The 16,646-nt window shown below is 28.9% G+C and overlaps 1 protein-coding gene across 1 annotated transcript in view; it reads left to right on the top strand.

Moving 5' to 3' along the window:
- Window positions 1-16,646, top strand: part of LOC142320924 (synaptogenesis protein syg-2-like) — a 900,325-nt gene that overhangs the window by 800,660 nt on the left and 83,019 nt on the right. The window contains exon 5 of the mRNA XM_075358908.1: window positions 10,222-10,450. Coding sequence (XP_075215023.1) covers window positions 10,222-10,450 — 229 coding nt within the window. The remainder of the gene's footprint in view (window positions 1-10,221; window positions 10,451-16,646) is intronic.

Below are 16,646 nucleotides of genomic sequence, written 5' to 3'. Positions count from 1 at the left end.
AATTTGTTTTACATATTTCAAACGTGGCCTGCCTACACAATTTTTTCCTTCTACCTGTCCTTCCAGTATCAAAGCGACTATTCCAGGATGCCTTAGTATGTGGCCTATAAGTCTGTCTCTTCTTTTAACTATATTTTTCCAAATGCTTTTTTCTTCATCTATTTGCCGCAATACCTCTTCATTTGTCACTTTATCCACCCATCTGGTTTTTAACATTCTCCTATAGCACCACATTTCAAAAGCTTCTAATCTTTTCTTCTCAGATACTCCGATTGTTCAAGTTTCACTTCCATATAAAGCGACACTCCAAACATACACTTTCAAAAATCTTTTCCTGACATTTAAATTAATTTTTGATGTAAACAAATTATATTTCTTACTGAAGGCTCGTTAATTTTTTACCAAGGAGGTAAAAAATAAAAAAAATAATTTTATTTCCATATCATCGCAGAATTCTTTGTCAAAAAATTAACAAATATCATATTGCACTAACGTGCAATAACACAAAAGTCACTCTCATAAACGAAAAAATTTAAAGTTATTCTTAAAAAAACCCTCAACAGACTATTATTTAGAAGAACTAAGCGAAAAATTAAAGTTTGTAAATACGCAGATAAAGAATTATGTAAAAAAAATTATTCCACTATTATGCAAACTTGTATGGAAACCATTGCTACTGTAATTCCTCACACCCTTGTTAAATTGCAACCAAAATTAATTGGTTTAAAAGGCCCATTTTTAACTATTATCGTAAAAAAAATTCATAAAAAATCATGTAATTCAGTCTGAAAATATCAACTGAAACGATAACTGCTGAAAAAACGCCAAAGAAATAGGCTTATTATTTCCCACCCCTTAATGAAATTTCCCAAATACGTAATAAAAGTTCCATTATATAATAATGTAATGGAATCATCTAATTAGTACAAGAATGTGATTTGAGTCCAGAAAAGATAAAAAAGGAAACGAAAGGTTTTTTTGCTTTCTTTCACTTTATGGAAGGGAGTTTGAAAAAGAGCAAATATGATCAGAAAGTATCTTAAAAAACATTAAATTAAAGGGAAAAAAGTTTAGTTACCCTTTGAGTGAAATTTTACGGGACCCAAAAAGCCACTCTTGTGACCAAAATTAAATCACATCAATGCCTCGTAAAAACATTATTGTGCAAAATTTCATCCAGAACACTTTATCCAGTCTGTACAGATCCTTCCAGAACTTTTCAATTCTAATAGTCTATTTATTGGTTAGAGGGAGTTGTGAAATGTCAAGATCTGCAAACCCTCGACATTAAGCAGAGTTTGACTAGATTAGAATATTCTCCCTTTTATAGTTAAGACAGTTTCATATCTAAACATAACGTAGCCCGGAAAGTAAAAATAAACAACGAATGGCCTTATGAAAGTTCTTACTAGGTTTACTAAGAAATTTGAGGATTTACTTTCAGTATGCTAACACTATTTACCTATAAGCGAGGATACTTATGATAATTTTTAAAATCCGGTTAAATTGTGAAGGCTTGTTTTGGACTACATTTAAATAGAAAATAATTATCATATGCATGATTACATGACAAAAGTAAGATCTCGTAGTGGGATAATTCTTCAGAAATAAAATTGGAGTAGGTAAAGTTATTATTACAGCCTTTTTAAGATACCACTTTTTTATACAGTCATCCTTTTAATAATAGGATAAAAATCAAACTAATGAAGCGCTATGTTTTATGTTTTGAAATTGGGCCTCTACAGTTAGTCTAAACCACAATGGGAGAAAATTCAGAGCAAATTTATACGCGTATTCTTAAAATATGCGTCAGCGAGAGTATGTTATTAATAATAAAGCGTTCAAAGAAGAACCGGTAAAAATGAATTTTTTTGTCCACGTAATGAGAAATTAAGAACGGTAAAATTAAAGCCGATATTGAAAGGGAAGATAGATGGTAGAAGAGAGCCTGAAGAAGAATCTTAAAGAGTCGAAACATTCGGTTTACTATTACCACTACTCAGGGTCTTAGAAATGCGGTCGACAAAGATGATAAAGCAACAGAGAGACATTCAATACTTGGTAATCGATATGTTACAACAAAAGAAATTGAAAAAGAAGAGAATTTGTTCAACTTGAAGAAGAAAAGACTAGATATACTGAAATATTCCCTAATCACTAATAAATGGTTAAGCCTAAATATAGATAATTAATTTTAGAATATAGTTTATTGATCATTTTAACAAATCGTATATATTTATATCTTTTTTTAAAGATTAAATTTTAAGTAATAATTCAACACTGAAATTAAAAATAAAATCTGGTTAACAATTAAACATAATTATCTAGACATACACAAAAATCAAGAAATGTTACTTATATTCTAAATGCAATTCCAGTATAAAATGAAACTGTTTGAACTAGTTTCAAATTCTTTGAAACATTACTACGCTATTCTAGCGTAGTAATGTTATTAAAAAGTAATATTACCTGAAATTTTTCTACCTAGAATCTTTCAGTCTTAAAAGGAACAACAGTAAAAAGCCGTAGCACGCCACCGTATGTCAAAATCCATAGCAGTGGGCTCAGAACAGAGCCTTGGGGAAACCGCATATGACCCGGGGGTGCATCTTCATGGGCTCAGAACAGAGCCTTGGGGAAACCGCATATGACCCGGTGGTGTATCTTCACTCCGTCTTAATAGCAAGTTGTCTGACTGCGGACGGTTAGGAGGAGTTAAAACAACTAATCTCCACATGGTCTCGATATACCTTTCCCCATGGAAGCTAAATTTTTAAACATTTACTTCTGCTCTTCATAGGGTGTGATTAAATAATATTTTTTCTCAAATTAAACGCGTACTTTATTCATTCGTAAATGTCGGTTTTATTTAAAAGAAGTGAAAACAAAATAGTTACTTGTTTACACAGATATTATATACTGAAATTTTATTTTTTCTACGGCGGTACACAAAATAAGTCTCAACAAATCGTTCTTTTAGTTTGAATTATTATTACTAGTTATATATATTTTACGTAAATACAGATGTAGGTACATAAATACATACATGAGTATACTAATATAAAATGAATAGAACGCAGAATCAAACTTGTAACTTAAACTCTTTGATGTTCATATTATGTACGAATAGAACGTTTCGTCTCATTATTTCTTCCTTCTATCATCCTTGTAAACAAAACTTTGAACTAAACCTGCCTTATATCAATACACCTGGAGAAACTGAACCCACATCTTACATAACTACCTTTACATTCTATTGTGCAACATCACCGGCCCTCCGTAATTCAAATATATACTTACATATATACAGCCAAACGTAAGTCGACGTATTCATAATATCATGTAAAGTTGTTTCTTGTTGAATGATAATATTTAATGTTTATCATATTTTTAAATTTAAGCTAAGAATTTCTTAATAAAACACAAATGAAGCCGTTGATCTAATTTATCATTAATAATAAAGATTATATTCGTAATAAAATACGATACTTTTGAAGATAAATAAATGAATTTTACACGGTTTGTAACAAAATAATAATACCTTGTACAACTATGCTATTAAATAAATTATTCCAGACTCCAGCATTTATCTGGACCGATAGAGAAAAGCAGTGGAAAAACTTTAATCAGTGCAGATTACAAAGTTCACAACTAATGAATAATTAAAAAGTCTTAAAAAAATCATGCAAAAATAACAAAAGCATTTTAAATTCTTACCTAAATTTTGACTTTAATATTTTTATTTGTAGTCGCATCAACAATTAAAAGTTTTTAGTGACTTAACACTGTAATGTAATTTTACCGGTGAATGTCGGCCTGAGGTTTTGTAAAACCTCAGGCAAACCTCAGGCCTCATTCTTGAGATGTGTGATTAATTGAAATCCAACCACAAAAATATACCGGTGTCCATGATTTAGTATTATATTCTATATAAAAGCAACTGATGATTTATCAGTACACAATCCGGTGGGTTTTTGAAGTTTTTAATTAAAAATAACCTATCAATTTGTAATTATAAATAATTTTCCACCGATTCAACAAATGAAATTTAAAGACAACTGTAAAAGTCTTCCTTTTTTTATTTTACATTTAAAAATTTTGTTTAAAATTATTTGGTTTTATGTTTATAAATTTTTATAATATTTGGTTTTATTTATATTTAATATATACAAATATAAAAAATATATATATTTCATATATACAAATGAAAAAAAAATACAACAATAAAACCTGTATCATAGAAATAAAAAATGAAATGTGGAAGTAAATAAACTATTATTTGCTTGAACTAAGGTGTCTATGGGGTGGAATATCAATGTAATTTATGTACTTTTATATTTAGCATGTACACATTCTGTATATAATTCAGTTCCATCAATTTTATAATTGTTAAGTAAGAAAATTATGATTGATCTCATAACGATATTGGACGTAAATACTATTTTTTACGCTATTCTAAACTTTTTGCAACTACCTTTTTTCCGCTGTATCGTATACAAGTTTAACTTTTAAATGACACTACAGTCATGTGACTCATCATTTTGATACAAAAAAGAAGTCATTGGCGTAAATTGTACATTGGTAACTCAATCAATTTTTATATTATGTATCTATATATATTAATCTTTAAAACTGACTGGGGGTGGTTGTTTTATAAATACAAAAATACATAAAAAAAATCTGATGTGGATACCGTATTACTTCCTTCTTCGCATATTAAATAACATATACACATTTTTATACAACTTATTACGTTTGAAAGTCTGATACGATCCTCCCATTTTTTAATAAAGTGCACAGTTACATAATTGCATTGTCGTAGGTACCACATTGTATCACATTTTTTCGTGGCGTCCGTATCAGCATTTTATTTTAGTTTATTTATTAATTTTGTTTCACGTCGTTCAAGTAGTTATGTGGTGTAAGTGAGAACGTGTCGGATCCGTAACCATGGACATATCGGTTCGAATCCGACTTTCATATGCATATATTTTTATTTTTTATTTTTTTAATTTAAAAATATTAATTTATTAATAATTAACCTCAGTAAACATTTTTGGATTAAAATGAAAAGTACATACAATTTTATTTCACTACTGACTTCTGATTATTTTCATTTTTTTTTATTGTTATTATTAAATATTTACAATTAGAGGTTAATAATTATTTATAAATCAATATATATTTAAATTAAAAACAAATTTAAAAAAAATGTATATGAAGTCGTATTCGAACGGATGTGCCTTTCCTTATAAGATTCAAATATTTCAATAATAAAATTTTATCTGGATGTAACTCTGGAATTAATGAAAACAAGAACCACTAACACAACATATCGCTAAAAAGCTCTCAATGAGGGCTTATTATTGCAGTTAAGAAATGGTCCAAAATCCAAATATTTTGGATTTTGGGCTTTTTTGGACACTTTTGGCCCAGTCAATTGCAATAAAAAGGCGAGGTGCACAACTAGATGTTACAATACTCCTAAATCCAAAATTTCAACATTTTACGGCTAATCGTTTTTGAGTTATGCGAGATACATGCGTACATACATACGTATTGACATCACGCCGAAACTAGCTAAAATGGATATTTCCGTTGAAATTTGAAAACCGAAATTTTTCGCGACCACAATATTTCCTTTACTTTATACAATGAAGTAATAAAGATTAGAATTATGAAGTTTTTCATTTTTTATGCATTGATTTTCTCTTAAAATCCTTTGAACCGTTTGAATAAAAACGTTGGTATTAATTAATAGCTAATATTTTAAATATCATTATGGATTAGTTTGAGTAATAATGTAATTCTATAACAAAAGTTACAATTTAAATGATGATTATTTTTCAGTTAGTAATTGATTACTATATTATTACTAAATTAATATATTTTTACATAATTTTTTTTTCATTTTTCTCAGTGAATATTCATGATTCCCTATTGGAATCTCATTAGTACATACAGTTGAAATAAAAAATGTTTTGTTTTTTTGCAAGTAACAGAAATTATTGGCAAGAAGCCAATTATTTATTTTTGAAAGGTTTGGGAAAATCCTAATCTACTAAAATTATTGGTAATAAGTAATAGATATTTCAATAAGAAACGATTTAAAACCAAAGCAATTCCATTTGTACAAAATGCATCTAATCAAGAAATACTAACTTAACTTTTAAACCTTTAACTTTTAATGAAGATGATTCTCATTGCCGGATTCAATTTTGTATTGAAATGGATAATATTATGATAAATAACTCATTATTTGACCACAATTCTTGCTCCAGTGATAGATATGCTTTTTTTAAAAAACTCTATTGTTAACAAAAAGAATTGCAGGTAATGGGATAACAATAATCCAAATTTATCACTTAAATCTAACACCCAATAAACTGAATAAGTTAACATTTGGGTTGCCATTCTAGGTAATCATATAATCGGGCCTTGTTTATTAATGAAAATCTTTTAGAATCTTGAGTATTTACAGATGTTAAGGAAAAAATTAGAAGCCAGTGATCAGAAGCATTACGGTTGATCACCCGGAAAGAACTGCTTACAAGATAAGACCGTTTTCTAATAAGATGTTGAATTACCCTGCTTCAATATAGAAGTAAGAGAATTCTTAAACGTTGAATTTCCAGAAATATCGATAGATCGAAGAAGGTCAGTGGAACTGCCAGAACTTTCTCTAAATTTTACGCTACTGGGATGTTTACCTACTACCTAGAGATAAGAAGGATTTCATTTTGAGGACCCTGCGATCTTAACAGAATCATCAATAAAAAATTAATAAAAATGTCAATTTCTTTTTATTAAATATAATTATTTTTTTAAAATATTTTTAATTTCAGAAAAGGAAGTGACTTTTATTTTTTCCTGATTTATTTATTTTTGACAAAATTTAGGTATCGAAAATTAATAAATAAGCATCCTCAGTCAATAGGCATTTTAATAGCAAATATCTTAAAAACGAATAGTGATGATGTCAATGCACGGATTTTCCATAGATTTTTTCATTAAATCTTACATCGAAATTATTTATCTTATGTTCATATTGCCGCTTAATAAAAGTAGAGTTTAGTTTAATACGGCAGAAACAAGAAGATATATTCTAAACAAAATTTTAGAATAGGTTAAAGAATAATATTTTTGTCCAAAATAGCTGTAAATACTGTTTAAAATTTACAGAAAAAAATGGAGGGGGAATTTATATACAACATATGTGTATTATTTTAAGTTATTCAATTAATTTTCTGAAACGTTCGGGCAAAAAAATAATTCGAATATATTTACTTTTTTTTTTTTTGTAGACAATGTAATCCAAAAAATATACATCTTTCTCTTAAATCATAAAAAAGAAAACAAAGAAACTACTAAAGTAAATTTCAAGTTCCTCTATAGATTAAAACATGATCATTGAAATCAGTCTATACGGTGAAATGTAAATATTGAAGATATAAATATTTGATAAAATTTTAATTGTATTTCAAAAGAATTGCTTCCAGAACTATTTTATGATCAAAATATTAATTAATATTTCAAAAGTTTTAGTCAGGAAGATAGAGTTTCCTTATAGATAAAAACAAAATTTCTTAAAAATGAATAATAAAATTGAATTATATAAATTTCTATTAAAGAAAAAATATAAATATGGATAATAAAATTGATCATTAAATTATTTAAAGATATTTATCTCCAATATAATCTATTGAATAAATTTTATTACATACAATGCAATAAATAAATATTAAAAGTAGAGGTAAAGTATTAAAAATATAAGTAAGTGGTAGCATTTTACTTCCTTGTACAAAGTAAACGAAGCATTGTAATTGCGAAAAATTTCGGTTTCCAGACTTCAACGGAAATATCCACTTTGACCATCCCTGAATCCATTTTGACTAGATTCGGCGTGATGTCTGTACGTTCGTATGTATTTATGTATGTATGTATCTCGCATAACTCAAAAACGATTATGTGTAGAATGTTGAAATTTTTGATTTAGGATTGTTGTAACATCTAGTTGTGCATCTCCCGTAATCGTTTTTAGTAGTGGGTGTTTTTGGATTTTATTTGATTAGTTGGTGGGGGGTTTATAGGTGTTTGCTGATGTTTTTTATTGTCATCCTACACCTTGGACCAAACGTCGAGGTTTTCTGCTTTTGCTTTTGTTATTTTGTTTGTTTGATTGTTGACCTATTGAATTGCATTAGAAAATTTTCTATTAATTTGGATAATTTTCTAACTTATTAAGTTTTTTTTTTTATATTTGTCTAACCAAAGAATAGAGTTTAGTTATTATTTTACATATATATATATATATATATATATGTATGTATGTGTGTGTTTATAAAAATCCCGTATACTATATATATAGTACACAAAAAAAAACATAAATTATTTAATATCTCCGCCCTTTGACTTGTAATAATGAATCACAAATAACATGAAAGGGTAACTCTTAAGAGTTTTACGTTATAACTGTTTGATGTGAGCACCTTTCCTCGTGCAGCACTAATCCAACCGATAAAAGAGTTCACCTCATACTTTAATCTGTATATCTGGAGTAATGGAGGTACAGACAACTGCTTCAATCCAATAAAATCGGATAATCGATAGATAGTAGAGATTCATAAGCAAGATTCTTTAGAAAACCTAAAAGGAAGAAATCACATGAGGTAAGATCGGTTGTCTTAGAGACCACCACAAACAAGCTCTGTAAACGGGTCCATGCCGACCAGTCCAGTAGTCGAAGAAAACATCATTCAACCGATCCCGTCCAAAGATTTAACGACTTCAATCTTCATTCAAGAAATAATGTAACAAATTAAAACCCTGATATTATTTTTTATACGCTCTACTGGGTGTAATCATTACAATACTTTGCAATGATGAAAGACAAATAAAATTATACTTTAAACATATTCAAGTGAGTGGAGGCAGTTTATATAACACATTTTATTTTTCACAGAAAAGAGTTGTTGATGGATTTAAAAACAAAAACTTCAGCTTAGCAGTCATAACTGCTTTCTTTAACAACATTACTGTTAATTAAACAGCCAGTTCCCTACGGTGAATAAAGTGAAAGTATTATTTGAAGAGTTGATTATAACCTGCAGTTTTTTGAGCTTGGAATAATGATATGCAACTGTACAATCAGTTCATTGAAAAAAAGCTAACACAGATGTATCTGATGCATGGTTTACACACGCATACACAAACAACTTAATTTAAAATAATTATAATATTTAAATATAATAATTTTTCGTTTATTTAATTCAATGATTCTAACTAAAACGCGAGCACATCCGTATTTAATTCGCGCAACTGTGGTGGTACTAGCGGCGACGGTCGGTACTAACTAAACTAATGTAATTTCACGACTTATATAAAACAAATTTCGCTTGTACGGTCGGCAGACTGGTGTAGCCGCGAGGCTTAACGCACCAGGTACCGAGTCAACCGCGCGATCGAGTTCGAGACCCAGCCAGAGCGAATTACGTTTTACACTTTAAGTATTAATCATTTATTTAATTCTACCGCTCACCTGTGACGTTACAACATAGCAGTAGTTTAGAGAATTTTATGGGGTGGAGGTGCGATTTTGCAAACATTTTTTGCAAATATTGTCATGTTTTAATTGTTAACAAATGTGCCTAAGAAAAAAAATGATCTTAATTACGCGAAATCTCGATATATTGAGAATTATGTTGCTCTACAGCTCACCCCCTTGACCTTTTAAGTTGAACATTTAATGGCATCAATGTCTCATATATAGAAGTAATCGTGACTAAATTTGGTGAAAATCGGTCCAGTAGTTCTGGAGATATAAGGTGATCTAGAGGCCACACTGAATACACGTAAATACGAACATTAATATCCGGAAAATTTCCATCCGGTTTTTTGAGTTTTTTAGGTGTCAAAACGTCAAAATCAGGTGAAAACCGCAATGCCCAAATTGAACCGTTTACAATTCTTTTCCTTCTAGAGTTATAGCTCTGCTATAGCGGTATCTAAATGGGAAAGTAAAAGGAATTTTAGAAACTATCTTCTATATTGTACGTATAGTATGACTATTACCAGAAAAGTAAAAGTAGATAAATTACAGTACTTACCGCTAAAATAATATTTATCTCCATATTTTGTAATAATTTCTCTCTTTTTTTGTAAACATAATAATTATTTGTTAATAATAAAAACTATTTTAATTCTTACTTTATTTGTTATCAGGCGGAACAAGCTGCAGTTTATCAAGTTGAGCCAGGAGGTAGTAACTTAAAAAATAACGGTGGAGATTTGCAATCGGCAGTTAGTCATTTACAGCTGGAGGCGGGCTCAGGAAAATTGAGGATTCACTGTGAAGCTTCCCTTTACGATGTTTACATCGGTAGAAGTCGAATATTGGAACTTAGACAAGATTCACCTCGACCGGCTTCCGTCTTAGGACCTGGACATAACGGTAACTTTTTAATGGATATTTTTAAATAATAAGTTGTAGTCTAAATAAATTTAAACTATAAATTTATTAAGAATTAGTATAATTATAATCGATTATTTTATCATTTTCGGTTACAAACTAGAATATAATTTTTAAATATATATATATTTTTTAATGAAATTATTTAGTTATTTTAAGTCGATTTGGGCGTTTTCCTGAAAAGAAATTTATGAACTAATTTTTTACAACTTGCTACTTCAGTCAGGAATGGTATTTTAAAAATTAAAAATATTATAAATTTGCTTTGATAAGCTAGATAAGAAAAGGTTTGTATATTAGGAATTAAAAACTAATATCTTATTACAAAGGAAGGATGTTTGGAAAAAAATTGACTTCTTACTATTATCACAACTCGTTACCGAATAAAGAACAAGGTAGTCAAAAGGATCAGTCTTGAACCGATGCAACTACAGTACCGACTAAAAAATAACCTTTTTCTTTTGTTTTCACAGATTTTATTCTTAAAATTTTAAATAACTGACTTACAGTATTATTTATTGGTATTTAAAATAATTTAATGAAGAATTCTGCTAGGCAAATTCAACATTTGAAGTAAAAAAAATCAACAATTTAAAAAAAATGATATATTTAAAAAAAATATATATATATGTATATATTTTTTCCGTCTTCTTTTTCTTTATAGAAATGAAAAAACAACACACTCGGTAGTAATATCATATATCATTTAAAAAAATGATTTGATCGATATATTTTAAAATATATATTTTTTTAAATGATAAATGATATCACTACCGAGTGTGTTGTTTTTTCATTTCTATAAAGAAAAAGAAGACGGAAAATATTTGCATAAATTTTCCGGCTTTACCTATGACAAATTTTTATCTAAAATATGTCATACAGTTTTTTTAATTATTAATAATTTAATTATACAACTTTTATATTACATTGCGAAAAAAATAAAAATTCTTTGTAAACAAATTTTGATCCAATTTCACCCTCTTGATCAAATTACGTTTTTATATTAAATATTATGCAGAATTAAAAGTAAAATTGATAAAAAAATATAAATTCTTAATAAATAACAATAAGGCAAAGTTGACTCCCTTGACCAAATAATGATGTTCTTATTATCAAAATTAAACAGTACATAAGTATGTACTTATGTACATACTTATGATTTCGATTAAACGAAATCAAATTTTTTTAGTAAACACTTTGTGTTCTATTTGACTCCCTTGCCGAATGATCCCTCGTGTAAGATTTCTAATATCAGCTACTACTTGAAAAACCAATAAATTATTAGAAATTACAAAAAAATCAATTTTAATTTAAAATCCTTAAGTCGGGTCCTACGGAACTCCTTTTTGTAGAAGGTTCCCGCCTGTTCTTTAATACTAAATATTGTTGGATTTCCAATCTTGAAAATGAAAGTTAAAAAAAAAAATATTTTAATACGGATCCTATTCAGCCCCTTGTGGTTTGGGGCTTAATTACTTGCTCCTAAAATTTATTCCAGTTAGGTGCAATGTTATTCAGCAAAGATAAAAAACTTATAGTTTACTAAAAAAAAAAAAAATATATGAATTTGTAATGCTCACTAATCTGATAAGATTAAAAATCAGGGGGCATATACCATCTTCGGCCCCATACAGCAAAATATTTGTACCAAACCTCACCTTGTTTTTAAACGGGTTTTCGAGATATGAGGCAAAAATTATTTAGTAAAATGTTGAATATCCTCAACTACTAATCCCGACTGCCTTATAACAATAGAAGTTTAAACAACTTACTTATTACTTTCATTGTATTAAAGCTCTATTTTCTACAACACTATACAATAAATCCAAAATTAAAACTTTCGAAGAATACCCCTCTCCTTTTTTAGTTTTATCCAAAATTTAATATATAGATATATTTATGTATATGTAGGCATTTTTAAGGTATTATGTTGAGCCAGCCCGGAGATATTAATCAAAATGTAAGCTAACATGGTTATGAACGTATATAGATTTTCCGAAAATTCGATAACCTTTTTTTATGTTTTTGGAATGAAGAGATCTTGAAATGTCAACGTATCCAAAAACCCCGATATACAACATTTTTGCCGATCGTTAATCTTTCCTTTTAGAGCTATGCTGCTGTAACAATAATAAGGCTATATCTAGGAAAGTAAGAATTATATTTTTTATTCGATGTCATTATTTTAATCGTACGTACTCATACAAGTAAGGCGTTAGCTTTTAATATTACAATGAACCAGTGTGCAGATTAGCTCTCTTAACAATTCAACAGATCTGTACTTTCACATAAATACGATTCACCTATGCCTTGTCTCTGAGTAGGTATCTACTCGTATAATAGTCTCTTTAATTAAAACTGAATAGCAGAACATAATATTCAACATAGGCATAGCAGTTCTCCACGTTTATGTCTTATCACAAAATGGTATACTTCATTTATCATGAAGTAAATCATCATGAGATGATGATTTACCTCATCACCTCATTACGTGATGAAGAGGTGTAAGTACCTCATCACGCGTAATGTTGCGTCTACAATTACCTTTTAGTTCTTAATTATTACCTTTTAGTTTTATTTCATTATTTTATAGAAACAAATATTACGATAACTGGAATATTTTATAAAAGGAGTTGAAAATTATTTCCTCCAATATCAATGCACATGTTTCGATTAGTTTTCAAACACTTTAACTAGCTGATGTACTGGAATGTTTCTTCCTTATGCCGTAATTAACACTAATATTTTGTCACAAAAAATAAATTAATATCTTGCCTTAAAAATATAAACAATAAAAATAAGTAGTTTAAAAACAAATAAATACAGTTTTACATGTTAAATTTGTAGAAAATTTACTTCTATAAAAGAGGTTCACAGAGTGGGGATGGGTACCTGAATCGATGACAAGTTTCCTGCTCCCTAGGACGTCCTATCACGTTATACTAGACCTCCTTTATACTACAGACCTTCTTTATACTATCTCCTAAGGCCTTCTCTATACTACTGTGCGTTCGGAAAGTCGCTGTCCTGTATGCATTAGAATTATGTGGTGAATTCTGTTCTTTCGACGTTAGGTTTGTTTCCCTGTGGGTTCGTTGGACGTTGCTCAGTAATAAAGCAAGATGTCAGTTGTTGAGTAGCGATCGAACGTGCTTCGTTTCGTTTCGTTTATCAGAATCAATGGTAATGGTTCACGTAATGGTTCTTTCGGTAGAGGAATGTACTTTTCTCGTTCAATATATATTTTTTAAAGGTGACAAGTACACCAATTTAATAAATCACAAGTTTTCTGAAAGGTTTCCAAATACTCCTGTTCCTCATCGCAGTGCAAATTCGAACTCTTATCGAAAAATTTCAAGCAACAGGCTCTGTTGAAAACTGTGATCGAAATGGAAGATCACCTAATCAAACAGAAGCTGCTTGGTATTTTGGATGCTATGGCCAAAAGTCTATCAAAGTCTACGTGTAAGTTAGCACAGCAGCAAGATATCGGACTTGCTACCACACATAAAGTTGTACAAAAGAACTGAAACGTTTCCTCTACAAAGTAATGTATTCGAGACCTGAAACCAAATCATCATGCCAAATGACTAAATTATTGTTTTAAACATTTTATTGACCAAAATTCCGTATGCATTTCTGACACTACGTTTTTACAGATGAAGCGTGACTTCATCTAGGAGGGTATATTAATTGACAAATTTATCGACTGCGGTCGACACTAACCCCCATGAATTACACGAACAATCTTCACGAGATGAAAATTGAAGTCTGGGTCGGTGTGAGTAGAACAGGCATTGTGTTGTGGGTCCAATCTTTTTGAATATACAATTAATAGTGATCGTTATTGTGCTGTTTTAACAAAACTCATTAGTTAGGTAACAAAAGTGTCAATCAATCACGGTTGGTTCCACCAAAATTTCGCCACAACGCACACAACTAACAGGTCAATGACTTTTTTACGAAGTGTTTTTGGTGAACGAACCATTTTGTGGGGTTTGTGGCCTGCACGATCGCCCAATCTGACTCCCTCAGATTACTTTTTATGGAGAGCAGCGAAACAAGAATTGTATCGCAACAGATCACGCACGATTTACGCAACTAAAAACCGCAATAACGGCATAAGTAAGAAACATTCCAGTACAAAAGCTAGTTAAAGTGTTTGAAAACTAATTGAAACATGTACATTGATATTAGAGGAAATAATTTTCAACTCCTTTTATAAAATATTCCAGTTATTGTAATATCTATTTCTATAAAATAATGAAATAAAACTAAAAGGTAATAATTAAGAAAGTTTCGTCATTACACTACCATCATTCCAGTGCACAGCAACTTTTCAAATGCGCTGTATTTGCACGCTCCAGCAATACTTCAGATATACCAGATGAAACTATTACAGTGTATATGTTTATTAAACTTTGATGAGTATTACGAAAAACTGTTGTTTTTCCTATTATCACTTCGCCACAGGTGCACCAAGGGTAACTTTTAATTTTTATATACATTTTTCTACATAACTTTATGAAAAAACGTTGTAAGGTTTTTTGTTAATTTTAGTTTTGAACAACAAAATAATCATTTTTATTTAAAATAAGTACTATTTGAAAATTATCGCTATCCGGAAAATGTCAGGTCAGGGTCAAAGTTAGTTGAGGACTATGATAAAACTTATTTATAAAAATAACTAATACGGTATATTTTTATAATTTTTTTGTGCGTTTTATACTTGCAAAAAATTTCATTTAAACATACGTAATAACGGAATATCGCGACATCTGTGACAATGGTCGTTAGCGATATTGTGAGATCGTGTTGCTATATATCAGTAGTAGAAAAAGATGTTATTTCATTATATGTTTAAGTGCTTTAATAGTCATGCATTCAGTAGATTGAACTGTTAAAAAATAATAATATTTCAAAACGGGCACCTTTTTTTAGTTTATGTGTAAAATTTTGAAAAATAATTTATTCAGTAGAATATAGAATAGAAATGATACAGCAAAGGATAATAGCCATTATAAACTCATTGGCAAAGATATAACAGGATTATAATAGTTAAAAACAGTATATTATCCTGTTACCACCAACCATTTTTATTTATTTTTTTTCTATATTTGTTTATTCCGGGTCAAGAAGGATAAATCTGGGGTAGGATGTAATAAAAAATTGAATTAATAATGCAGGTAAAGCTACTTTAAAAAGGTTCACCCAATTTAGTCTGTTATTGTGATTGTTGGAGGAACTATAGCGGATTAAAATGTACGGTTAAACAAAAGATTAAAATATATAAAGTAATTAATTAAAGATAAAGGATGTAGCTTATATGATGAGATTAAAAGTTTAACAAAGAATAGAAACCAAGGGAGAAGAGGATAAAACCAGTCAAATGAATGAAAAAAACCACGGTCTTAAGAAGTTTAAATGTGTTCTTAGAATAGACAGAGTCTATAATGAGAAACAAGAGTTAGACACCACAATGTTTATATAAATAAACGGATTAAAATATTCTGAAACGTGATTTGAGGAGAATAACTAACTTTAGATAAGACGTAATATTAATTATACGTAAAATATAAACCGGTAAAGTTATGTAACTAAAACTTTAGTCTATTTAAATGAGATAAAATAATTAGGAAGTGCTCAAGTGAAATAAAAAAATAAAAAGTGGAAATATTAAAATCCAATAATACATTAATAATGTTTTATTATCGTATTTGTGATACGTGATTAAAAAAAAATGTGATTGTCACTGTAAGGAAAAACAAATTAAAATATTAATGTTAAAAAATGTTTAAAAAGTCAATCAGAAAAAATTGAAGATTTCAAAATGCAATACTGTAGATCACTAGAGATATTTTAAAAATTACATTTACAACTCAATCCTTTAATTTAAGAAAAAAATATGTTAATTTTCATAAACAAGAATAAAATTGTCAACTTTTCTTAAACTACTTAATAAAATTCGTAAATATGAAAAACCAATAAAAATACTAATCTCCGGTAATATTCAAAATGAGAATTTTAAACCCACATTTCAAAACATTTGAAAGATACATTAAAGAACTTAAAAATATTAAGATTCCAGTTGATAATAAAATAATTGCAGAAATGTTAAAAGTTAGGATAGAAATAGGTACTAAAATCATTGAAAATAAAGTATTGGAAACTGAATAAA

The sequence above is a fragment of the Lycorma delicatula genome, chromosome 3 (assembly GCF_047948215.1).
Source record: "Lycorma delicatula isolate Av1 chromosome 3, ASM4794821v1, whole genome shotgun sequence".
Classification (NCBI taxonomy): domain Eukaryota; kingdom Metazoa; phylum Arthropoda; class Insecta; order Hemiptera; family Fulgoridae; genus Lycorma; species Lycorma delicatula.
Note: the sequence above shows the minus strand (reverse complement) of the source record. Positions and strands in the feature narration are given on the sequence as shown.